This window comes from Neolamprologus multifasciatus, chromosome 7 (genome assembly GCF_963576455.1).
Source record: "Neolamprologus multifasciatus chromosome 7, fNeoMul1.2, whole genome shotgun sequence".
Lineage (NCBI taxonomy): Eukaryota > Metazoa > Chordata > Actinopteri > Cichliformes > Cichlidae > Neolamprologus > Neolamprologus multifasciatus.
The window spans coordinates 24,594,312-24,619,908 of NC_140445.1; the positions used below are offsets into that span (position 1 = coordinate 24,594,312).

The 25,597-nt window shown below is 44.5% G+C and overlaps 2 protein-coding genes across 4 annotated transcripts; one reads left to right on the forward strand and one right to left on the reverse strand.

The window, feature by feature from the left end:
• The first annotated feature begins 79 nt into the window (after positions 1-79).
• car15 (carbonic anhydrase 15) lies at positions 80-9,772 on the forward strand. Its single transcript, XM_085168310.1, has 8 exons — positions 80-2,116; positions 2,240-2,269; positions 3,922-4,098; positions 4,173-4,318; positions 4,428-4,520; positions 4,606-4,672; positions 4,761-4,921; positions 5,007-9,772. Exons 1-8 carry the CDS (start codon positions 2,065-2,067, stop codon positions 5,229-5,231), a joined length of 951 nt encoding a protein of 316 aa, XP_085024436.1. The 5' UTR covers positions 80-2,064; the 3' UTR covers positions 5,232-9,772.
• Positions 9,773-10,427: 655 nt separating this feature from the next.
• setd1ba (SET domain containing 1B, histone lysine methyltransferase a) lies at positions 10,428-24,238 on the reverse strand. Of its 3 annotated transcripts, none has more exons than XM_085168289.1 (19): positions 24,024-24,238; positions 23,613-23,764; positions 23,261-23,359; positions 22,700-22,970; positions 21,687-21,808; positions 20,211-21,299; positions 17,899-18,618; positions 17,141-17,314; positions 16,960-17,053; positions 16,660-16,868; positions 16,084-16,165; positions 15,641-15,988; positions 15,379-15,510; positions 14,221-14,763; positions 13,807-13,973; positions 13,596-13,721; positions 13,360-13,479; positions 12,880-13,017; positions 10,428-12,750 (listed from the first exon to the last, which is right to left on the reverse strand). In XM_085168289.1, exons 1-19 carry the CDS (start codon positions 24,082-24,084, stop codon positions 12,577-12,579), a joined length of 4,821 nt encoding a protein of 1,606 aa, XP_085024415.1. In that variant the 5' UTR covers positions 24,085-24,238; the 3' UTR covers positions 10,428-12,576. The 3 variants fall into 3 exon arrangements, with proteins under 3 accessions (XP_085024415.1, XP_085024414.1, XP_085024413.1); XM_085168288.1 differs by having other exon boundaries at positions 14,221-14,913; XM_085168287.1 differs by having other exon boundaries at positions 14,221-15,510.
• Between the last annotated feature and the right edge of the window lie 1,359 nt (positions 24,239-25,597).

Sequence of the window (25,597 nt, forward strand, 5' to 3'; positions counted from 1 at the left end):
TTGCTTCTGTTTCATCACCAACTCTTTCCAGGATAATTCTGCATTTTCTTGGTGATTTAATTCCTCCCTCGGTTGGCTCAGGCGCGTTTCTGTGCTATTCTTCGTGCAGTTGCAACTCCGTTACTGAGGTTTGTTTTCAGTTAGTGATGGGATGTCACCAACTGCAGCGGCGGGATTTTTTTTTTTTTTTTAATGTGTTAGTGATGCGGGTCTGTATACTTGGGGAGAATTACAGTGTCAATCATCAGAGGAGTAATCGTCTGCAGATCAGCGCTGACCCACAACCACCAGCATCCAAGCCGCTCATGATCTGCCTCGAGGAGGGAAAAACGGCTTAAACATGTCAGACTGTGCACATCTGTATAACTTATGTTTGAATGTATTGTATGTAAAAAAAAAAAAAAAAAAAAAAAAAAAAAAAGTTGTTTTTTTGGGGGTTTTTTGCTTGTTTTTATTTTATTTTTTTTGTTTAAACTACCCCCCCCCCCTTTTTTTTTTTTTTTTTTTTCTTTTACTTTGACAATCCACAGTGGATTATCCAAGAAACAAAATCATGTTCACAGAAATTGTGGAAAAGTGTCCATGTGTGTTTAGGAAATGATGTATTCAGTTTGATTTTTCATATTATGTTTTGTTTTTTTGTTTTTTCAAGTTTCTTTTTCTTTTTTTGCGTTTTCGACCTGTGGTGCATGTTTTTAATCTTTTGGCATGCTGAGAGATTTTTAGTTTTAGTTTTTGTTCTTTTTGATTTGGACAAAAATGTTTTATGCTCAACCGTGTGTCCTGTACAGTAGGCTCAAAAGACTCCTGCATATAGTTTAATATCCCCGTATGCATCCAAAACGTGCCCACCACAACCCATCCGGCTGCATTTACACTGTAGTTTCTGTGCTAGAAGGTGGTGTTGATGGTGACGTGAGAGCTTGTTTTTTGGATTTGGAGGGGGGGCGGGGTTTGAAATGTTTTATGTACAATACAGCAGATGCTACATTTCATTGTTGTTTATTTCATAGCCTTTACCATTTAAAAAAGAAATGCTTAATTTGCAGGGGAGCTTGTGTTTTTTTTTTTGAGGTAGATGTACATCTAATCAAATGCCAAATAAATTGCACCATGAAGGACGAGCTTGTGCGTCAGTGGCTCTGAACACATGCTGAACTTTACGTTGAACCTCGCTACATCGTGACATTTAGCTGGTCTGAGAGGCTTTGAGGAGGAAATTCCTTCGCCTGCGGTCACCAAATGTCAAATTAGATTAAGGTGGGATGCAGGGAAATCCCCCCGCCTCCTCGCACCAGTGTCCGATACACGGCAATCAAAAGATTCTCATAATTTAAAGAAAGCGGATATAGTGCACCTCGTGGTGACTCACAAGGGGGCAGGCGGAGAGGAGAGAGTGATACCCAGCCGAGAAGCACCGTTGGAGAAAAGAGGCTTTGTTCATGCAGGCTGAGTAGTGACGGAGTCACACAATCTATTCCTGGATGGGAAACACGTAACACTTTACACTGAGCTGTTAGGAGAGGAAGTGTAACATCACTTAAAAACATGCGTTTAAGTGTAAAATTAGGTGTTAATTTGAGGGTTTTTAACTGGATTCCCAGAGCTTGGCACTGATTAGAGGGTGGTCCCTTCCACTGTAAAGCGTGGGGCAGTGATGAGAAAATAAAAAGAGAACCTCTGAAGTTTAAACACGGTCTCATTTTTACAGCCTCTTTATACCGAGTCATATACATTCTGTTCACTTCTAATCCAGCCTCCTAACACATCCTCTGACTTTCCCATGAGATGAATGGGTCTTGTTACTAGTCACTGGGCATCTATGCTTACAGCAGCAGCAGCTGGGGAGGTGGGGGTGTGTGTGGGTGTGGGGGGGAGTGAAGCTCTCCCTGCATCAATGAGCCTGTTTATCAGAAAAGACCACTAGACTGGTAATGACACGGTTCACTGATCAGCCCAGGAGAAAGTAAATCTCAGCTTTCACCTTCCTTCCTATATTTAAGCCGGCCGTTCGCCCTCAATTGTTTCAGTCTACCTCACTGTGCGCTCCACCGGGATCCTGGGATGATTTGGACCGCAGCTCTCCTCGTGATCGTCGGCTCATACGCTGACTCAGGTGAGGGCACGACTCGGGTCTCGCGGGGTGAAAAGATATTGTGAACGTCTCTTATGCGCAATTTCGTGTAATTGGATGGAAGGGAAAGAAAGGTGATGTCACTGTGCCGTTTTCATTTTGCAGATGACTACTGTTATGATGAGCCACATTGTGGTGAGTAACTTGTTTATTTTTTAATTTTAGAACGAGCGCTGTCACGATGTCACATTTTCACTTTAGAACGGTGAAAAGGATTTACGATGATAGTATGAAATCTTTAGAAAGGATTTTATCAAATTCCATCAATGACACAGTTACAGTGCACAATACAGACCAAATGCCCACTTCTTTGGTTACACCTTGCTCGTACCCCTTTTGCTTTCAGATCTGCCTCAATTCTTGATTCAACAAGGTGCTGGAAATACTACTCAGTGATTTGTCAGCTGAATGCCCATGATCCAAATCTCCTGTTCCACTAAATCACAGATGTGCTCTATTGGACTGAGATCTGATGACTGTGGAGGGCATTTGAGTACAGTGAACTCATTGTCATGTTCAAGAAATTGAGATGATTTGAGCTTTGTGACATGGCATGTTATCCTACTGGAATCAGATGATGGCCACACTGTGGTCATAAAGGGATGGACGTGACCGGCAACAATACTCTGGTAGTAGTGCTTTAATGCTCAGTTGCCATTGCACCACCAGCAGCCTGAACCATTGATACCACACAGGATGAGTTCGTGCTTTCATATGGTTCACACCAAATTCTGACCATCTGAATGTGACAACAGTCCGTCACGTGGCAGCAACTGAATGCTATTAGGCATGTAGACATGGTCAAGGGGGCATATTGAAGTTCAAAATGGGGATTTAAGTGACTTTGATTGTTGGTGCCAGATGAGCTGACTGAGTATTTCAGAAACTGCTGATTTGCTGGGATTTTCCACACAACCATGTCTAGAGTTTACTATACGGGGTCTAAAAATAAATAAATAAATAAAGGACAAAATATCAAGTGGGCAGCAAAGAGGAGAATAAAGAGGCAGACTGCTTCAAGCTGAATGAAAGGCAACAGTAAATAACCAGTTGCTACAACCAATGTGTGCAGAAGTGTGTGAATCTTGAAGCAGATGTGCTACAGTAGCAGAAGAGACCACATTAGGTATCACTCCTGTCAGCTAAGAACAGGAAGCTGAGGCTACAATTCACATGAGCCCACCAAAGCTGGAAAATAGAGAGTTGAAATGTTGACGCTTGGTCTGATGAGTCTCGATTTCTGCTGCAACATTTGCCTGTGAGGATCAGAAATAACATGAAAGGATGGATCTATTCTGCCTTGTATCAACCTGGTGGTGGTGTAATGGTGTGGGTTTCTTGGCACACTTTGGGGCCCTTAGTACCAACTGAGCATCATTAAAACTCAACAGCATATCAGCCGGATGGTTGCTGACCACATCAACCCAACAGAGCACCTTTGAGATGTGCTGGAACAGGTGACTGACATCATGGATGTGATGCTCGCATGTCAGTGTGGACCAAACTCCAGGGAATTTTTCCAGCACTTTGTTCAAGCTCTGCCATGAAGAGTTAAGGCAATGCTGAAGGCAAAAAGACTTATATATTAGATGATCGGAAGCTGAAGTCACTGTTGAAAGTCTAAAGTATCCTTTCAAAATAAAAGCCAAAATATCAGATATTCAGAAAGCATGGGTTGTCCTAAACTGATTGCTGTGAGCTGATTTTAAGGTTAAGCAAGCAAGGTTCTTCTCTTACACTTTTTAGTTGTCTGTCTGGAGCTCATGAGTCTTCTTTCACATCCTCAGATCCTTACTCATGGGGAGACATGGTCCCTTCCTGTTACCCTTTACTTGATCACCATCACTCTCCCATCAACTTGGACGAACACATGGTCAGAAACGCCTCTCTGGGCGCTCTGTATCTAGAGGGCTTCGAGGAGACGCAAACAGGCCACTGGACGCTCAAAAACGACGGGCACTCAGGTGAATACCCCGCATATTGTAGCGCGTTTTTGTCGCGTGGGCGCTGGGGGTGACGCGTGCGCTGTTGCTCTCAGTCATACTGCAGGTCGGCAGCGGCATGGCGGTGAGTGGTGGCGGTCTTCCAGATGTGTACCACACCATCCAGCTGCACTTCCACTGGGGAAGTCCGGCGTCCAACGGCTCAGAGCACACTGTGGACAGACGCAGATACCCAATGGAGGTACAGTATGGTCAGTAGACGGAGTTACACAGTCACAAGCCACCTGTCTAAGCACACAGATGCAGTGCAGCCTTCCCTTAATGTCTCTGTGGACTTTCTTTACTTCCAGATGCACATAGTCAACATGAAGTCCATCCATCCAAATCTGTCTGCAGCCCTCGACGATCCAACGGGACTTGCCGTTCTTGGATTCTTCATTGATGTCAGTTTATTTCTCAGCCTAGTCTTGAACTACATTTTTAAGAATTTTTAAAGCAAAACTATTAAGACATTATCATATTTCTCAGGTTGTGTATGCAGATAATGTGCACTTTGGACACATCTCACAGAAACTCTCCTCTGTTGCTTACAAAGGTGAGTGGAGCCTTAAGGAAAATCCACTCCTGCCTTCTTGTGTTAGTCGTAGCAATGTTCTCATTATGTCTGTGCATCCTTCCCCCAGGGCAAGCAACTAAAGTAAAGCCATTTCCTCTAATGAGCCTCCTGCCGAAGCACAACATGAGTCAGTATTACCGATATTACGGCAGCCTTACCACCCCTCCATGTTCTCAAGCGGTTGTGTGGACTTTGTATGAGGTCCCCATCTACATTTCATGGTCCCAAGTAAGTCGCCTAGGTTCAGAGCAGGTTTTTTTTTTTTTAAAAAAAGACTTTAAAATATTATTTTTGGGTTTGGTTGTCTCCTCAGCTGGCTCAGTTTACCTCGCAGATCTTCTCCACAGAGGAGGACGCAGAGCAGGTGGCCCCTCTCCAGAACAATTTCAGACACATTCATCACATCTTCAGTCGCGTTGTCTCAGCCTCCATAGATGCCAAACTCCTCAGAGGGGCGGCTGGTCGAACCCTCTTGTCTGCTACATCAGTGCATCTGCTTCCAGTCCTTTTACTGGGAGGCTTCTTATCTGGACTTTAGCACCATGTTAAATCCAAGGCGTGAAATAGTACAACACCAAAATTAAAATTAAATAAATAAAGAACAGGTTAGTTGAACTTTTCATTTAAGGAGAAGTTTTCAGACATTTAGAAATACTCTAGGAAAGACAAGCAAACTGTGAAGAAGAGTACTGTAAGTGTTATTTAAGTCTTATGTGTTTTTAGGAAATTTGATTTTATTAGCATGTTGCTAACCGTTTAATGTGAAGCCTTTTGCATTCAAAGTGTGCTTTTAAAAACTACAACCTAATGTACATGCGTATATCCTTTGTTTTTCTGTAGCGAGCAATTAAAAAATAAAAATAAAAGTGAAGTTAAGTCAAAGCAAAACTTTGGAAATTGGGTTGGTTAGCATGCTAACAAGGTTGATTGTTTATAAAACATTTGAAAAATTAAAAGTATTGTTCAGGCATTTTAAGCTGATGATAATGATTTAAAAATATGCCCAAATAACGCAGTAATGCAGATTTATGAAAAAAGTAAAGAAATATATAAAGAAAAATACAATTAGATCTATAATTCATTAGACAACAACATAATTTCCATGCCCCTGTATGTCACTACAGTGGATTTCAAACAGTTGAGATGTGATTTAAATGAGAATTTCAGTTTTAATTTAAAACGTTTTTATAAAATCTATATACCGTCTTTTAATTAATTGAACAAAATGAATTTTGTTTCAACAATGAAGATTGTTGAAACTGACACTCTTACTTCCTCAAGGGTCTGACTAGATGTGAAACTGTTTTCTGTCAGATTTAAAACTACAGTGAAAAGCCACTATATGAAGCTGAAGGTCTTACCCTTCAATCATTTCTTGATTTTGTTTTAATATAAAGTATCCACTGTTGTGTTATAATGAGGCAAAACTATAAAATATATTCATATTAATTAATATTAACCTCCTAAGACCTGAACTCTTTCATGGCATGCATTTTTAATTTTTTTTTGCTATTTGGGTTGATTGGGACCTGATGAATTTAAAAACAAAGAATTAGCAGATTTTTATTTTATTTTTTTTTACCTCATTTTTGTTTCTGAGAAAAATGAGATCCACATTTGAGGACATTCGTTTTAAACTTTGATAGAACAGTGGCAGTATAACGTCCTCATTAAACTGTCCGCATTTGTAGCTATTTCCTATTTACTCATTAGTGTAAGTTATATATTAACATCAGTAGTTTCAGCTTTTTTATGTAATGCAATACATTTAAGGATTTAACTTCTTTATAATTTACTCATAGCTATTTTAACGATTTTCCAAACTACTTTCAGCACCTTAACTCTGATATTAACATTATTGATTAAGGTTAACTGTGTGTGTTTTCTAAGGGTTTAATTTTTAGTTCAGAAAGTAGTCAAGAGAGCATGGAGAGGATGCTTAGCCGTTTTAACCACTGAGCCAGCTACTCATTGCTTAACTGTGTGCTTGTGTTGGTTAGCGATAAAATCTAACCCTTTCAACTCTAATAGATTTAGCCATACTTTAAGCTGGCTGTTTAAAAAATTATGATACTATTACATCATGCAGGCCTGTACATTCCTTTCCAAATGACTTGGGCTAAAGCAAAATGTCCCCCTGGGCGCTGTTAGCCTTTGATTGGGACGAACATTAGTGCTTTACGGTTATTCCTGCAACAGTACGTTTTCACTGCAGACATTTTGAAATCCAAAGTTACATTATTTTGCATGGTGCCTCACCTGCTTTTCCTACAGTAGCAGGAGGAAAGCTCTGTTTTGAAAAGAAGAGGGCGTTAAGGAAGGGTGCTAGAATATAGCACAGTAATGGCTGGCTAATGAGCCGATTTACGAGCGTCATGCAAAAACATGCAAACATTAGTTTGTACTCAGTGCTCAAGTCTGCATTGAATTTTGAAGTGTGGCCGTACGTCGTATAAAGGAGGACTGCGGGTTACGCCAGGAAAAAAAGAAATCAGCAAGGAAACAAAAGCCTTAATATTTGCTGTGTGACTGTTCTTTAAAGTGTGACTCGCTCCCTTATAACACTTGTGTATCCTAACAATAAAATCATTCTTTAAAATCATATTTGCTGCTGTTGTTTTTTTTTTTTGTTATTCCTCATGCAAAAAGGTTTCAGAAAATTGAAAGTGTGTGGCTGAACTGTGGTCGGCAATAAATGGTGAAATATGCCAGCAGACTCACACAGGTGTAGAATATATGGTGATCATGGTCACCACTGTGACAACATCCATGTGACCTTAATCATGTACCAAGTCTGGGATGTAAATCTCTCTAAATTTAGCATTTCAGGCCTTTTATAACACAAGCAAATGAATGCAAATACTCCACCAAGCAGCTACCTGCAGCTGGGCTCAGACGTTTGCATCCAGTCACCGTGGACATGATTGTCATGATAATTTTGGACCTTTATTTATTTGACATCAGGGTGGAATGATTGTACAGCATATGTCATTAATGATTTTAATGGCAAGAATTAGGTGCACGTGGCTGTATTTATTTTAGATTTTCTTGAAGCCACACAGTCAAATTATATACATACATTCATTTAAATCTTTTAATAAGAGGTGCTAAAGGTTCTACAGTGTCCTTTAACTTGACATGTACACGGCCTGTTATCTTCTCATTAGGGATAATGATTGACTACAACTAATAGTTTCTCATCGCCAGCATAGAAAGGATTTGTTTTGACTCACTGGATCCTAGGCTTAGGCCAATGCTCCGAGCAATAGGACAGTCCAAGAACCTCAGTGAAGGTGTAAGAAGCTGAATTGTAGATTTACACAAGTTGGAAAGGTCTCTTCCCTGCCATGACCTGGAAACTGCTGAAACAGCATTACTGTCACCAGCCTGAGAGGCTGCTGACGCCTTCAAAGTCAATTAAAATCTGCATCTGCACCTGCCCGCATCATGCTCTGGGGCTGTTTTTGCCAGTGGTACTGGTACATTACACAAAGTGGATGGAATAGTGAAAAATTACCTGCGAAATCTTCAACTTCATGTCAAATCAACAGCTAGATGGTTGAAATTTTGATACAGGGAACCAGTCTCACGTGAAAACTGTGAAACTGTGAAAACCTTGTGTGCTCAGTTCTTGTTAAAGGCGTACGCTGTACAATCATTCCACCCTGGAAACAGAACAACTCCACGAAATCTTTAACAGCAACAAAATAACCCTGAGCTTCATGCCCATGATTAGTGAGTGTAAACTCCTGAGCACACCTGCACATCATCCCCAAATACTTACGTGGTAAAAAGTAAATATCAGTTTTTCTTTCAGCTTTTATTTTCTAGCTGCCCTTTTTATAAGGATTACCAAAAGAATCAAAGAAAACATTTTAAGACAATCTGAGCTGCAAAGATGACCGGCAAAGCAAGACAGCACAGTTGGAGCGACAACGACCAACCAATCAGATCCTGTGTTTGATTTCGCTAAGCAGATGGCGACGAGTGCGACTTGGGCTCCCATGCTGTCTAAGCTCGCTCTCTGAGCCCAGCCTCCCCGCTTGTGGTCACACCATCCTCCTCCTGTCACGGCCTTAGGGCGGCGCGCGCACACAGGGAGACCACACTGTGAGCCTTTTCTGTCTCCCTGGGGACTGCGTGAATGTGAATCCAGGCTTCTGCAGATTTTCACTGCAGATAAACACAAAAGCTTCTAAATTCACTGATCAAACACATTATTAATCCCAACTACAGAGAGGAGGGTTGGAGCACTGAATCAAAGTAGTTGGAGTCTTGCTTTGACAACTCGTTGGTTTGGTGAATGTTTTATTTTAAAAAAAAAAAAGCCTTGGAAAAAAAAATCAAATGCCTTTTCTGGGGTTTATTTAGATGAGCTTCACTACAATGCTTCTTCTGCCAGGGTGCTGTACTCGCTGTCAGCCACAGTCAGATCTGTAGGAGCAGTCATGGATGAAAGGGCACCCTCCACCTCTAACCCTCAGGCCACAAGTCCCATGCATGTATGTTGACTTGCCATTTGCTCATGGAGAATTGTGACTGACCCCTCAGTGAACTGACGCAAGACCTGGTTTGGACTAAAAGTCTCTTTGCATTCATGTTTGTGTATATAGCGAGAGAGAAAGTCAGCATGTTGACAGTTTTAATTTGAATTATTTTAGAGTCAGGTTCAATCACCTATGGTCACGTGAAATTTAACAAACCTCTCCCAAACACAATTTGGCTCCTCTCTGCAATCCATCCATCCAATGATCCAGCAAATTCAGGGTTATGTGGTACAGCCTGGGAGGTCATCAGTCCATCGGAGTTTGAAAATGTGAATATTGTTCAAATCATCAGTAATAGGTTTATAGGAGGGCTGGAGGGAGGAGGAGTGTTTGCAGCCATCAGTAAAACACGGTGGAGGCTCTGTGATGATTTGGGGCTGCATTTCAGCCAGTGGTGTTAGAGGTCTTGTCAAAATTTATGCCGTTATGAACACAGAAAAGAACCATCACATTTTGTTCCAACATGCTGGAAAGCAACTGATTGGCAACATCTTCATTTTTCTACATTGCCAGTGAAGTAAAAACATACCCGGATAGAGGAAAAAAACACTGAGACAGACAAAGTCAGACTTTACTGTCATTCAAATTTACATCTCGCAGTGCAGGTAAGATTGAGATTTGTTGCACCACTATCAGTCATGGATTGGCCTCCTCACAGCCCGGACCTCAACATTTTTGAAGCACTGTGGGAAAATATTGGACAGAGAACAGAACAAAAGGCAGCCAACATCCAAAGAAGAGCTTTGAATGTCCTTCAAAAAGCTGGAGAACTGTTCTGAAAGTCTACTTAAAGAAATGACAAGACCTGCCTCAGTTTGGTAGACTTTGTAAAATCTCTGATTTTGCCTTATTTCCATGTATGTTTTCATTTTCCCATCAAAATGTAAAGAAATTAAGGGTGGCTCAAGACTTTTGCACAGCACTGCAATAGACCTGAGAAATTTCAGCATTCAAGAATTTGGGAGTTGAAAGTGGCTCGACAGTAGCAGTGGAGCACATAACGAGCCTAAGCAGAATCCCCTCACCTGTAGTATTATGAAACCTGCACTGAGTCTCATGACCTCGTCAAAGCAGCCTGACACAGAGTGATTGATCAGCTGCCGCCTGCAACAGCAGGACGATCTTCAGTCCATCAGTCGTATTTCTATCTCACATCGTGCAGCCTCAGGAATAACAAACCACCAGCATTTATGGATGTATGCAAAAATGCTTTATTTCCATTTTTTCTTCCTTTTTCATACATTTGTTGTATAATAAATAGACAGGAGAAACAGGCTGACACATCAGTCCTCTTCTCATGCCGATTCTGCACCTTTCTTTTCTCCACACCGCAAACTTTTCATAGAATTTACAACAGAAAATTAAAAAAAAAAAACAAACAAACAAAAAAAACAAAAACAAACAAACCCCAAAGCTTGACACAAGCTGAATTTCCTGCTACCAGCTCATCTAATTCTGATAGATGTCCGAGCCGTGTTTATGTAGCAAATCCCAGGGAACAAAAATATATATATATTTATATATATATATATATTTATTTATTTATATAGTATTCACAGTTACACTATTTACACATATTAGGATTACAAAGCAAATGGGCAGAAAAATGAAGACGTTTCTACAAGAAACAATCTTTCCAAAGGGAGGTGGAGACTCGTCCTGTACACAGTGGACCTTTTTTTCTTTAAATAAACAACCTTTTAAACCATCAGATTTCTTTTACAGATCCCTGAAAATACGTTTGTTTGTCTTTTTAAATACTCAGTCTTTTGTGAAAAACAAAGAGAGAGAAAGATGCATCTTAAAAGTTGTGAAGATGTATATAAAAAAAGCATTAGATCTTCTGTACAAGTCATTATTTACAATATGAACATCACTGGTGGAAAAAAAAATATCTCCATTTTCAATTTAACTGAATGAAAAGCAAAATGTTAGACTTGGTCTTAGCGGGAGGACTGAGTGGGTGAAAAGGGGGGCGAGGGGGGGGCAGAAGCATAAGTGCGAGCCCCGAGTGCATTCACAAGTTTGTCTTTTTCATTGCGATGAGTTTATAAAGAAAGAATCGGCTCTCTTCTGCCTCGCGGGGAACATTAAACACTGGTAGTATAACGAGGAGAGAAATCTGTGAGCACACAAACACGAGACAGTGAACCCAGATAGAAAAAGGAAAAGAAAAAATCCTCCATCAGCCAAAAACAGGAAGCATTTCTGTGCACATCCATGTTAACGCATCTCTGGATTCCTCGGGTTAAACAAAGACAGTAACGCATTCATATGGCACTTAAAATGAGAACTAACTACTCTCTCCAAAGCTGAAAACTTGTACCTTCACTTGCTCTGGAAGTAGACAGGACTTGATTAATCTTTAGTCTTTCTTGCTCTGCATGATTGGTTGGCTTTTTCCACGCTGCGGCCCACGGAAGAAGGGGGAGGGGGGGGGGGGTCAGTGCACTCACAGTCTCGCGCTCTATCCGGACACAATAACGAACACATTCACACACAAATATAGTGTCTTTGATGAAGTAAGAAGAGAATCTAAAGGAAACCGCAAAACACTGGAATATCATCAATACAAAGTTTGAACATCTTAATTAGCTTTTTTTGCATAAACTAAGAGGAAGCAGCATGATCCGTCGCTGGCTGGTGAGAGCAGGAGATGGTTGGATATTCCAGATTTTGCAATGGTAAGCTTGATTTTTTTTTCCTTTTGTTTCATTAGTTTGATTCACGTCCAGGAAAACCACCCGCGTGGAAACGGCACCGTCTGCCATCCGCCTCTCATCCCACAAGTGGGGAAGAGGGTGGCGTTTACCTGGTGGGCTTGTGCGTCTTAACAGTGTTAGTGAGCAGCTGAACATGTGAGTCTGGGTTGTTTCTATGTACCACGTGTGGTGTGGGTAAAGCTTATGAGACAAATGAGAAAAAAGGAAGAAGAAAAAAAGGTGTAAAACTTGTACGAGCCAGGTGTAGAAGCAGCCACGCTGAAATACTGTCCGATGTTGAGAGGAGGGGAGGAAACGCTGCACCCGCAAGTCAAGTGTTTGCACATAAAAAACTAGAAGTTTTCTTCTTCTTCATTTTTTTTTTTTTTTTAAATTTGTATGTTAAGAGCACCATAATTCGTAAACAATCTAGAGTTAAATATGTGAAGAGGGCCAGACAGGTAGCTGAACTCTGTCCGGGTGACTTGCCGGTTTTCTTCTCCTCACTCCCAAACAAAGCGTTCCTTCTTCAGTTCCTCCTGATCCGAGATTTCAAGCACGGAGTTTGCGCCGAGTTTGGGGTGAGCTTAGAGAGAAGCTGGGGGAGACCTTTCTTTCTGACCTCGACTTGACGTTAATTCAGCGTTCCCCGACAGTTCTCTGCCCCACACAAACAGGGGATCTTCTCGTCCTCGATGGGGAACTTGTAGTCGTACGTGATCTCCTCGTTGACGTTGATTGGCTGCCTGGAGTAGATCACGATCTTCTTTTGAGACTCCACAGTGATGACCTTCGCATAACAGTTAGGCTGCAAGAGGGAGGAGAGGGGGGGGGGGGAAAGAGAGAGAGAGAAAAAAAAAAAGAAGGGCATAAGAACAAGTTTTATTTTTTATATTCATGCTGCTAAACCTTTTTCCCCATGCAGATGTTGCCTTACATTACAGCTGTGGTTGATGAAACGAGCAAAGTTGCCACACTTCGTGGCGTCTATGATGGTGTCGTGGTCGACACGGAACATGTAGCTGCTGCCGATGCCCTCTTCTTCATAGCGTTTCTCCCTCATGTCCGCGATCACCTGCCAGACAAGAACGTCAATCATTAGATGGTATGTTAATACTGCAGATATCTGCTGACACCCCGTGAACATATTAACAGCTTCACTCCTTAGAACCACTGGTGAAGAGCTTAACAACCTAAACCTCTGGCTTCTGTCAAGTCACAATTGTTGGTTACCTGGACTAACCTGAGGAAAGGTTACTTTCAGTGGTACTGAAATTCCTCATGATGCATTATTTCTATACTTTAGGTTAATCAGACACATGTGAGTCACATAAAAGTAGGTTAAAAACATAAAAAACTGTTTACATACATGCAGAAAGAAAACCCACATTACACAAACCAGCTGTCTGCCTCTCACCTGTCTGATGTTCTGTCCCACATATTCGATCACCATTTCATCAGCGGCGATGGGCTCCATGGCGAACAGACCCCAATCGTGGATGTGTGATTTGCAGAATCTGATCTTCTTCTTACGGAACTGAAACAGACAAACAATGGGGTGTCACAGGAAATTTGATAACATTTTAAAGTGTGTGCTGGTAAAAACTGTAGAGTAAGGCAACCTCTGCACTGGTTCTCCTGCGTAATACTTACCTTCAGCTGGTTGAACTTGAGCAGGTCGCTGTCACACGCAAAAGAGGACAGTAAGCGCCGCTGCTCCGAACGCCGTTCCGAGCCAGCTCTGGTTGAGGCGTGGACCTGCGCAGGAATACTCATGCCCTGCAGAGACAGAGAGAAGTTAAACGTGTTCACCCACAGCAAGTTTTTGCTACACACACCATCACAATCCACACGTCCTGCCCACCTGTGTGTCAACCGGCGGCTCCTCCGACTGCAGCCGCGTGCTCTGAAGGTACTTGATCTTGTCCTTCTTGTCGATCTTGTAGTAACCCTCGCTTCGCGCGCAGCCCGTCGCATGATCCCTCATGCCGTCATCTCGCCTCTTTTTCTTCACTCCAGGGATGCTGGTAGGTGCAGGGAAGTCAAGGAAGGGACTAAAAACACCTTTAAAATTATTCCGGAAAGCCAGAAAAATCCTTGAACCCTGACTCAAAATTTGCCAAGTTCCTCTTTTTCACCACCAGAGGATGCTGCTGTTCAAAATACAGTGCAATACAATTTCATTTACAAAAAAAGAAAGAAAAAAACCTTTAATAACAACTTTTATGTTGTTTCTCTCTGTGATATAAATTAGAGACTTTTGAGAAGGAAAGGATATGAGGATGGTTGACCCAGAGCGTGTCGTTGAGCCAGTCGTTACCGTTGTCCTGCTGGAGCATCTTGTCGTAGGTGATCTGCAGAAGCCGTATGTCCTCCTCGTCTATGCCTTCGTTCCAGATGTCATACAGGATTGTCATCTCCTCAAAATCAGAGCGTCGGGTGAAGTATGGCCGTGGAGGCGTGGTGACAGGAGAAAGGCTTCCCAGCAGGATCTCATCCCAGGGCCGCCGCGCCCTTCGTGCCGGCTTTGAGACCACGGTGGGTGCCTCGTCTTTGTAGGTCAGGAAGTTGTCTTCATCAGGTAACACCGTCTGAGGCTCCACCTCTCCTTCCCTGAAGTCCAGGCTCGAGTGCTTGGGGGACCGTGCAGAGATCGTCTGTACAGAGAGAGCTTCGAGATGTGCTTCATCAGGCAGATGGATGGACTCGGATGAGAGCTCCAAAGACTCATCAGCCGCAGAGGCCGCTGGCAGCTTTTTGCTTGCTTTGGGTCGTCCAGGTTTCTTCTTCAACGGCGTGACATCGGACGGCACAGGGACATCTAGAGAGAGACCAGTAGGTAGATCTTCAGGGATGCTGACTGAGTGCTCTGTGCCGGCTGCCGGGACCTGGCCTGGCACAGCGCTGATGTGCGGCTCCTTAAAAACTGGTCTATCATCCAAGCTCTCCAAGGACACTTTCCTATTAATTGCTGCAGGGTCAGGGAAGACAGGGGCGAATGTTAAGTCTCTTCCTGGAGTACGGGGCACTCCAGCGCTAAGGACAGGGGACTGAGCAGGGTAGGAGAAAGGACTACCAGGGATGTGAGGGGAACTAAGCAACAGACTGCTGCCCGTGAGCGGAGCATCACTGCCTGGTGTGTTGGGCACTGTGTCGGTGCTCTGGGATTTACCCAGACTTCGGGCACGCTCCATGAGGTCCCTGCCGGGCGTGCGGGGGATATCCTCATCTGTTGGGAGCCGGGGCCGCTGAGGGAAGTCGGGCAGGGGCCCTGGAGGCGGATGGAGAAGGGATCGGCCTTCTATTGCCGGGTGAGCAGGGAGAGGGAGGTGCATTACAGATGCGGAGGCCGATTTGGGGAGAACCGTGCTTGAATCTAATTGGGAGGAAGCTAATCGACCAGGGGTCCTGGCTACATCTTCAGCCTCTGCTTTACCTTTTGCTTTTGTCTCCTGGTCACTGTCAAACAGGACGCCTGTGGGAGTGGGTGGCCGAAGGTTTGCTACATGCCCCTGATGTTCAGACTTCACTGCAGGAATGTGGCTGTCACTGATGTCTCGCTCTTGGACTGAAAGACAAGAAGCAGTTTTTTTATTTCTAATTTTCATTTAACCTCTGACAGCATCATTTTAAAAATTAGAAATGTTTTTTGTTGAAGTGATGCACGCTAGACTACAGAAATGGGAGCAAACATTTACCAGGGATGTGTTGAGGTGACGGTGGCTTCAGGTCCTCTGCTGACGGCTCCTCAGGACTAGGAGGTCTGCGTATCTGCTCCTCCTTGACCTCTGGGAGCGGTACTGCAGGAGAGCTCGGAGGCTTAGCTTCTGTTTCTTCCTCCTCCTCCTCCTCAGAAGATGAAGATGTAGAGGATGAAGTAGATGAGGAGGCCGCGGCATCTTTGCCGTCAACCTCCGCATCTTCTGCTGCCTCCCTGTCTTCCTCATCGTCGTCTTCCTCTTCCGAGCTTAACCCGTAGCCAGAGGATTCAGAGCTTTCTGACGAAGAGTCTGAGCTGGCCTTGGAAGAAGACGAACTCTCAGCTTCTGTAAGAAAAGAGGCAAAAACAAATGAATAACTACTGGAAACGCATTAAAATAAATAAAGCCAACCAGCTGTTTCTGTCAAATATCTGAAGTACCATCATCAGACGAATCTGAAGAGGAGCTTTCACTGGATAAGTCTCCCTCATCTTCACCTTCGCCCTCCTCATCACCACTCTCCTGGAAGAAATCAGAACAAAAAGGTTTATCCATCCATCCATCCATTCGCTTCCGCTTATCCTTTTCAGGGTTGCGGGGGGCGCTGGAGCCTATCCCAGCTGTCATAGGGCGAGAGGCGGGGTACACCCTGGACAGGTCACCAGTCTGTCGCAGGGCCAACACACAGGGACAGACAACCATTCGCACTCACATTCATTCGCACATTCACACCTAGTGGCAATTTGGATTATCCAATTAACCTATCCCCACAAGCTGCATGTCTTTGGACGGTGGGAGGAAGCCGGAGTACCCGGAGGGAACCCACGCAAACACGGGGAGAACATGCAAACTCCACACAGAAAGACCCCGGCCTGATGTTGGAATTGAACTCAGGACCTTCTTGCTGTGCGGCAACAGTGCTAACCACCGTGCTGCCCCAAAAAGGTTTATGATACACACAAATTTTCTCTACACTTGCTGCTTTTTTCCCCCCTTTCATTTTGGAGGCGACTTACTTTGCCAAGCGACAGCCTTTCCGCAACCTCCATTTTAACAGGTTCTTCCTCCCTGTCAGACAGCGACTCTTCCTTCCCCGAGGTGTCCACCTCCTCCTCTCCCTCACTGTCCAGCTCAAGCGGTCGAGAGTGGCGTCTCTTTGCCGACGTGCTGTCGCCATCCAGTTTGGAATCATCTGAGGGGAGCTCAGCTGGGTCTCGTTCCCGGTCTGACAGAAAATTACAAAAAGATAAATTGGGTTTTGAAAGAGAACTGCACGCATGGAGGACCAAGTGAGAGTGTAAACAGTGGAGGGTTACCTTCGTCCTCCAGTTCGTCGTCCACAGGCGTGGAGGGTCGGGCTCGTTTGTTGTCGCCTGCAGCTGCGGCCTCAGGAGGGTCCTTCCGTTTGACCTGAGCATGACATGCACCATTTTAAACACCTGGTGCAGATGATGCTTCCTTCTACAGTTCAGTAAAAAAAATTAGAAATCATAATACCTTGAAGGAGGGTAAGCGGATGGCCCCTCGCAACCCGATTCCCAGGCCCATACCCTCGTAGCCCAGCCCCTCACCCTTGTTCCAGTTCTCAAGGAGACTTGAACCAATCGTCTCTTTGGGTTTAGGTCTCTCTTCTTCTTTCCCTTCTGCGCCCTTTACTGGAGTCAAAGATGCCTTGGAAAGAAAGACGTCAACTAAATGAAACCCTGTTTTTCTCATTACCACGAACAGCAAAAAGTAGCTCAGTCAGATTTCCTCAGTGATCAAAGAAAAGATTTTTAAATCACTTGTTCATCCTCTGATTGTTTGTTTTATCCAATCAACAGGCACAAAAATGCAAATGAATTAAGTGATTTTAAACAACAAAAAAAAAATTAATTTACAAGATGAAACATGTGACCTCTTCAGCTTTTCTTGCATTCATAACAATGCATTACCACATCAGATGAATTCATTATGACACTTGTCAAAATAATATCTCGTATTAATGCAAATCTCCTCGCTGTGTAAGCACGCTGGACCACAAGCAGGAAAATGAGCTGCAAACGTGCCTTTTCATTACTCTCCTTAATAATCTTCAAAACGCATCACGTGATCCAACATTAACGTCACTTCAGTCTGTGGCCTCTGGTACGTATAATTAATTCATATCCTATGGATCTAATTTTATTTCCCTATTTAACTGATCGTAATTCAAACTTAGTACAATAAGCAGTCAGTACATGCAGATTTTCCCGCTGGAGCTCTTGATAGCTTACCTTAGCAGAACGTTCCTTCTTATCCCACCAGTCATCGAAGGCCCTAAAAGCCACAACCTCCACCATTTTGCGGTTCAGGTCGCGCTTCATGATGGCCTTCAGCTCTTTGACAATGACCAGGAGCACGCCATCAACAGTGGCCTTGTGGGGATCTTCTTTTTTAGTCTCATATCCAGGAGGAGGAACGGTAGGGTTGAACTTTGGTAAACTGGGATGCTGCCATTGTTGTCCAGGTGCCCCTGTGCTGCCTGCAGGTGTAGCACCCATGGAAAGAGGTGCATAGGGTCCCCCGAAAGGTCCGGAAGCGCCATTGTCCATAAAATGTGGATAGGGATAGGGCCCTCTGGTCTGAGCCATGCGACTCAGCATCTGCTGCTGCATCTGGAAGGACATCGGAATCGTGCTCCACTGCTCCCACCGGAAGCAGCTCATCAGATCCATAGGCACCACCGGCATTGGAGGGTAGGGACCCATGGGCGGCAGCATGGGGTGAGGCACTCCGGTATGGGTGGCCAGGTGAGGGGCCAGGGGGTGATGCGCGATGGCAAAGCCGGCTTGGTGGGACAGGGGGTGGTAGCTGGAAGGATGCATGGCCATGGTCTGCATCGGGGACACGGCAGAGTTCACGACGATGCCTTTGCCACACTCTCCGCTTGTGATCGGAGTCCCGGGCATCTCATCGTCTGAGATTTCCATATCCTCTCCCGATGACTGTTGACCCTGTGTGGAGACAGGACAGCCTGTCAGGACTGAACAAATCTGTGCAATCACCTGCCCTTTTTCACCTGACACCTGAGTAAATGTTATTTTCTTATGAAGACCTTAAAATGAGAAAGGGGCCAAAGGGGCCACAAGAAATGTGGTGGCCCCTTTAATATAAACAGCGCTGGGCATTGTGTGGAAATGTTTGAGATGTTTGAATAAAACATAATGATAGTAAAGGGATGATTTCTTGGGATACACCACTTTAAAAAACAAAACAAACGAACAAACAACAAAAACATTGGTTCTGTAATGTTACATTTGTCAACATTTAAAAAAGGAAAACCTACAAATCTCAGTAGGCATTCAGTGCCAACTCTCTTTTATTGCCCTCACTGATGTGCTACAGGAAAACTTCAGACTGTACCAAATATTATCTTGGACTCACAGCACCTTTAAAATAAGAGCACTAAATGATTCTACACCTGGTCTGAGTTCAAAGTTCAGTCACAGTCAAACACAGCCGACCCGAGTCTTCGGTCAGCGTGTTACCAAACCGAGATGTTTGCTTAGGCACCGAACTAAAGCGTCGCAGTGCAAAACACAAATGCAATACTCTGAAAAACATCTGAGCACTGAACTCTCATCTGTTCTGTTTTATTTCGTAAGTCTCAGCTGCTGCAGAAATGAAACAGAGCAGGGAAAGCTCAGCATGGGAGTGGCGTTGTTACCCAAATGACCTGTTTGTACTGTTTGCTTTGTGATAACTTGAAATATGAGAACAGAGACGCCTCGGCCAATCCTGACTGTCAGGCTCAGCTAAACCAGGAAATGTGGCGTGCTGAAAGGGGCCAACAGCCAAACCGTGCTTTTCGTCCATGTGAGCGTGTGCTGCGAGTGTTAGAAAGAGGAAACAAGAGTGTTCAATTCCCCAACAGCAGAGAGGCTGTTATTCTTCCTCGCAGCACGCTGTGTTGAAACGCAACCTGACAGGCCAGACGGTGCTACTGCGACTTTAAAACAAAGAGAGGTGGTTTGTCTTCCCATGAATGCGAAGGCATTTGTAAGGCTGCACCGAAAGCTTTTTCATTCATAACTTACTGCAACTCTTTTACCCGCGCCTGACAAGGAGTGCTTGTGCGCACATGAGGCAAACAAACACGCTTCATCAGAAGGTTACAGGTGCTTTATTCTTCATTTTTCATTTGCAGAAAAATAAAGAAAGAAAAATGCCAGTGGTAAACTGGAGGAGCAAACACCTTTTTGGTATGGCCCCAATTTTTTTTTTTAAAGCACGGTTTGCTGTGAAACCGGAATTTCCTTTACAAAGCAGAAGAAGAAAAAGAATGAAACAAAAGGGAAGGTTTACTACTACCGCCGCACACTGAAACTAGACCCGACTTCCTGCGTCCTCTGTGTAACTGTCATTCACAGCTGCGCGTAAACATCAGCACCGCGCTTCCATCAACTTAATCAGTGCCATTAATGAGAGGTAATTGAAGCAGAATCTGTGCGCCGTTTCTTGTCAAATGTGACAAGCATGGAGGTAAATATGGCGCTATTTAGACACAAATATCAGGGAATTTTAAAAAAAAAAAAATTTGCTTTACCGTGTCCATTTTCTCAGCGGGAGAGTGGCCTCCAAAAGATCCTTCTTTCTCTTTCTCGTGGACAGGAGAGCTGATTCTCTTGATCAGTGAGGCAGTCCCGGGAATTGGCTCTTCATCTTCCGAGTCCGGCAGTGGTGTGGGGCTGATGTCCTCCAAACCTGTGCTGGAGGGACGGGAACTTTGCTGACCACCTTGAGAGCCGCCTGTGTAAGGGGGGATTGGGGATAGCTGCGAGGACGAGGAGGAAATCGGACTTCCCTCCATTCGCACCTCGTTGTCCGAGTCCCGCTCGTCCAGGAACGGCAGCAGTTTTGTCCTTTTCTCCTTGAGCAGCATCTCAATGCGAGAATCCAGGCTGTTCCGCTCTGGATCCAGAATGGGGGAACCGGGTGAAGGGCAGTGCTCTGGTGTTTGAGGAGGCGGGGTGGTTGGATGAGGAGCAGGCTCCGGTGGCGGAGGCTCCGGGATCGGAGGAGTCTCTGGTCGCTCCTTGGCGGGCAAAAAGTCAACAGCAGCCGTCAGAGGCGGCTCTGGCGGTCGGAGGTATTCACCCTCCCTTTGGGCTGGGTGATGGAAAGCTGGCTCTGTTGGAGGGAACGCAGGGGGCAAAGGGGGCTGGTAGGGTGAGAAGGCGGACTTGAAGTTGGGTGTAGCGGGGGGAGGCGCTGTGTAGTTGAAAGAAGTGGTGGAAGGTGGAGGTTCAGGTGGTGTGAGCTGGTGCTGTTTGAAAGGAGGCTGCTCGGGCGTACTTCGATACATGTTGCTGCGATACTGAGGCCTCTCCGGTCTCCGGTTGTACGCATCCTGAAATTTACTCTCGTGTCGGCGAGATTTGTATCCTCCGGAGCTCTCAGGACGGCTAGATTGGTAGGCAGGCGTGGACTGCCGACTGGAATAACTAGAGTCCTGAGAGAAAGGCGTACCAGCCTGGCGCGGGGTATGAGGGGTTCCCTGGGATTGTGGCGTATCCTGTCTTAGGCTGGAGTAGCCGGTCTCCAGGGTCAGGGGGGTGGAGGAACTGCTGGGCGGCAATGTTCCTCCCCCAGCAGACACGCTGCTCTCTGATAACCTGCGGATGGGCTCGCAAGCCTTAGAGGACACAAATATGAAATTGTTACAGGCAAATTCTAATTTGGGCATTTTGTTGAGAACATCTTTAGGTTTGAGAAGATTCTTTAAATCAGTTTCTCAAACAACTAAAGCAAGTAAGATATTTTAAAATCAAAATAGCAAGCTGGTGGCACAGCAGTGTGAGGACATCTCAAGATACAAAGCCATAGGTTTGCCTGACTTTCAGTTAAGTTCCTGCTCAGGTGTATCTTGAAGCATTTCTACAAAGCACAATAAAGCATCTACACAGGAGTGTGCAACAGTTCCTCCAAACTGACCTTCAACAAACTAGCACAAAACTACTACTGAATTACTATTTTACTCTTAACTGCACAACCTAAGCTTTATTTCTTTTTGTTTTTTTACCAGTAAGGCTTCTGCCAGGCTTCGAGGGGAAACTTCTCTGGCCTCCTCTCCACCAACAGGCAGCGTCCGTGGAGTGTAGCTGCCATTCATCAGGAGCTGGAAGTACCTCAGGCGATTCTCACCTGCAGAACAGTAAACATGTCTGGGTCTGATGCCAGGTTTACAAAGCCAACAGACTTCATCGGGCATCATTTAAGTGACAGTGATTATTCTCCAGTAGCTGAACTCCAAACTAAATATTTTAAAGCAGCAACTTGTGCTTACCGAGGGGGGGTTGCAAACTAATATGATGCATTATTATTTGTATCTGCAAAAGCATCATTATGTTCTGGGATAAATACCACTGATCAGCATATTTTAATTTTAAAAAGCATGCATGCCTTTAGCATATTGATCAAAAAAGCAAACCCTAACTGCACTTCTTAAAAGGACATCAATCACACTTAGGAAAAAAAATCCATCAATTTGGCTGTAATACTTTAACATAAAGACATTACTACGGACAATGAAAACACTGCAAGCTGTGAATCAAAATATTTGCCAGTATTTATAACATTAAATAATAAGCAAAACTGCTAAAGTGGTATGTTACGATGCATTCAAGTTGCTGTTTTGCATCAGTAAAAAAAAATAAATAACAAGACAGAACATGTATGGACTTGGAATTCAAACAGTCTTAACAACAGAAAAACGAACTTCTTTTCTTAGTTTTAAGTTAAATGCAAACAATTTAAAGTACAGAGAACTCGGACAGATTGGCTTGTGTTTGTTTGCAGGTCTGAAATTATGCACAGTGGGAGTGCACAGCACCGTAAGCTCTGGGCTTGTGGGAGCAGGCTTATATTCAATGAATGAATTCAATTATCCACGTAACCAGGCAACGCACGTAAATATGCACACGTGAACGCTGTCACCCTAAAGGTAACACTCGGCTTGTCATATTTCTGTGCTCCCGACTCTTATAACACATATGATTCTGATTTTATTTTAAGCAAACTTAAGCTCTTGTTTACCTTTTGGGTCCAGCTCCACGTGGATGATGTTTCCCATAACAGACGTGTTGTGAAGCGACTGCACGGCCACTTTAGCGGCTTTCACGCTCTCGAAAACAACTTTGGCTATCCCAAGGTGCTTTTTGTTCTTCGGATTGTACAGGATCTCGACCTCCTCGATTTCTCCGAATTTTTTGCACATGTCGGTAAGAAATCCTTCCCTGATATTGTCGTTGAGCCTGGCGAAAGTCACCTCCTTTGGAGGCACGGGGCCGATGTAACACTCATCGATCTGGAAGAAGAATGACAGGAGTTAATGTTGCACCGCGTGTGTGGAGGGTCATTTCTGACAGCTGAGATAACAACTGCTAGGAGAAGTTTCAAAGATCGCGTTGATGCACTCGGTCGAGTCCGTAAATGCAGGCATGCATCAGAGCAGAGCGTATTATTTTGGTCCCCGACAGGCACATTTTCACTTCGCATCCCGGAGATGAGTGAGAGGGGGGTGTGTCTGCAACTTTTGACAGCACCCCGTATCCGCAAGGAAAAGTGTGGCATCGATCTTCAAGCCAGAGTGGATACCTTAAATTTTGGCACCGGCAGGTCCGTCTCTTTGTACTTAGTCCACAGACGACCGATCCTGGGGTCTCGGACGATGTCCACCGGTGGTATCCCGGGGTTCTGTGGGAGAGGAGGGGGGGGAGACACACACAATGCCGTTATCCATCCCATTCACAGCTCCACACGCTACTAACTTGTTGCAAAGTTAACCTGCGTCGGTGAATCAACACGAACACCTCCGGGCACCGTGTTCAAGATGCTGAACGTGCCCGTGACAAACCCACGGCCAGCACAGCCACATTGTAACCTATCATGGAGGTCGGCTACTCGGTTACTATTGTAGCCGCTCCGCCGCGTCAAATGCGGCACTTACGGGCATGCTGAAAGTCTGTCCATCGTAGCGATACAGCTTGTGAGATCCCTTCTTAAGCGCCGGGTCGATTATCAACTTGTAACTTCTCCAGTGGTGACTCCGCTTCTCCGCTGAGCCGCAGACGGGATGACTGTCCATGCCGTTCGCCAAACCTGAAACGACAGGCAGCGACAAGGAGAGGAGAGCTAACGTTATCGGGAGCCAAGCGCTAAGCACGGTTCTCCTACCAGCAAAACCTCCCCCATTTCCACCTCCTCCAACACTTTAAAACAGCCAAACGTTACAGATGCATGACTTCGGTGGCGGGGGTAACCCCAAGCGAGAGCGAAAAATGGGATCTAGCGTATATCCCACTTACGGAAAACAGGCATTAGGAGGGCTGGAGAAAGAGGAAAAAAAGAACAAGCTTACTTGAACTCTGCTTTCTGCCATGGTCTTCGTTCAATCTGTTCCTCTCCCCTGGCTTGGACATGGTTCGTCCGATCGAGTGTTGTTTTCTTTGTAATTGATGAAAAGACGAAATCGCTTTCCTTTCGCCGCTTACATTACATGATTTAGCTTAAAGAATACTGCCTCCTTTTCGGCGAGAGCCAACACATATTGTGTGCCTCTGGTCTGTAGCTGCTTGTCTCTCCCACAATACACCGCTAGGCTTGCCCACCTCCAACGGCACTTTCGTTACAAACTTGCCTCCATGGCCGCAGCTTATTTAACGCTGCATTAGCCTTACAATAAAATAAACGTGTTTTTAGGCAGGCCACGCAGAAACGCTCCCATTTATATCCGCGACTAAATGAGGTCTGGCGATAGTTTAGTGTCTCACAAATCCTCTAAACGACATATAGTGTTGAATCTACCGGCTGTATTTACCTAACTGGCAAACACAAGACAGACACAGGGGGTAATATCTTCTTAACTGCCACTAAAGGGCTAATAAAACTGCTTTGGTGGCGAGCTTTTCTGTGCGGTCTTGTGGGCGTTTGTACATTCAGGACATGTCGGTTGATATGTTAGGGTAAATGAGTTATTACGGCGACACGGCAATAGGTGATGGCGGCTAATATAAAAATGTCAAACACGAGAATTGGAATTTTAATACGAACACTCGCATGTCTGGCAGCTCGATTTCACTACCCGGCTATATAACCGTTGGAACGCGGCGGTTTGTTTGGTTACAGCAACAGACTAGTGCCAACCCGTCGCCTATGTTCCCCATTTGTCCTCTTTTTAAAAAATTATTAATGTTATGCTAGCATTTAAAAAAAACGGTGGCGCTTTTATTTATATAATAATAAACCTGACTGTGCTTCTCTCAGTTTGTAAATTATTTCAGTGGAGGTGCGTTGCTATCGGACAAACTGGGTTTTGTTTGACATTGCCTGGTGCTGTTTGCAGTGCTCGGGCAATTGGCTGGTTAACAGCGGTAGTTCAACGAGCCAATCAGAGCGCAGCAGCAGAGGAGCCGTCTGCTATTAGAGGCACGGCTCAGGAGTCCTTCAACAGAGAGCAGAGAGAGGGGGCTGAGCGCTCTCGGCAGCCATTTTCCTTAAACAGGACTCAATGGCCTATATGGGTTTCCTTTGTTCCAAAGGGATCTTACATTTGATTTCCTCATCTCTCACGGACTATGATAAAACTATGATTGCTCCTTTTAAAGGATTGAGAAGAAGGAAGAGAATGTGCTGGATGCAATTACCCCGTGACATTTTGAGCCTTTTTTCCTCTGCCTTGGAATCCATCTTTGTCTTAACTAGGTCATGGCACACCCATATAACAGTATTTATATTTCTTAAGTGAAAAGAAACCAAAAGTGTTGTGAATAAACAGCTTTATGCTTTTGGAGATGTTTAAAATGATAGAGGTTGGGGTGGGGGAAAAACACAAAGTGACAAAATGTGCAATGGCAGCTTGCTGGCATTGCACTTATGGCCTTGTAGGATATGAGTTGCAATGAGTAAGTTCAAGTCTTTTATCATAATTTATTT

Excerpts from the sequence above, each read along its gene's own strand:
- car15 (XM_085168310.1), top strand. The coding sequence starts at position 2,065 with ATGATTTGGACCGCAGCTCTCCTCGTGATCGTCGGCTCATACGCTGAC. Across the intron at positions 4,099-4,172 it reads CAAAAACGACGGGCACTCAG|TCATACTGCAGGTCGGCAGC; the intron begins GTGAATACCCCG and ends TGTTGCTCTCAG. Across the intron at positions 4,673-4,760 it reads CTCCTCTGTTGCTTACAAAG|GGCAAGCAACTAAAGTAAAG; the intron begins GTGAGTGGAGCC and ends TCCTTCCCCCAG.
- setd1ba (XM_085168287.1), bottom strand. The coding sequence starts at position 24,084 with ATGTCCAAGCCAGGGGAGAGGAACAGATTGAACGAAGACCATGGCAGA. Across the intron at positions 16,166-16,659 it reads AAAGGCTGTCGCTTGGCAAA|GAGAGTGGTGATGAGGAGGG; the intron begins GTAAGTCGCCTC and ends GATTTCTTCCAG. Across the intron at positions 15,511-15,640 it reads GTCACCTCAACACATCCCTG|TCCAAGAGCGAGACATCAGT; the intron begins GTAAATGTTTGC and ends CTTGTCTTTCAG.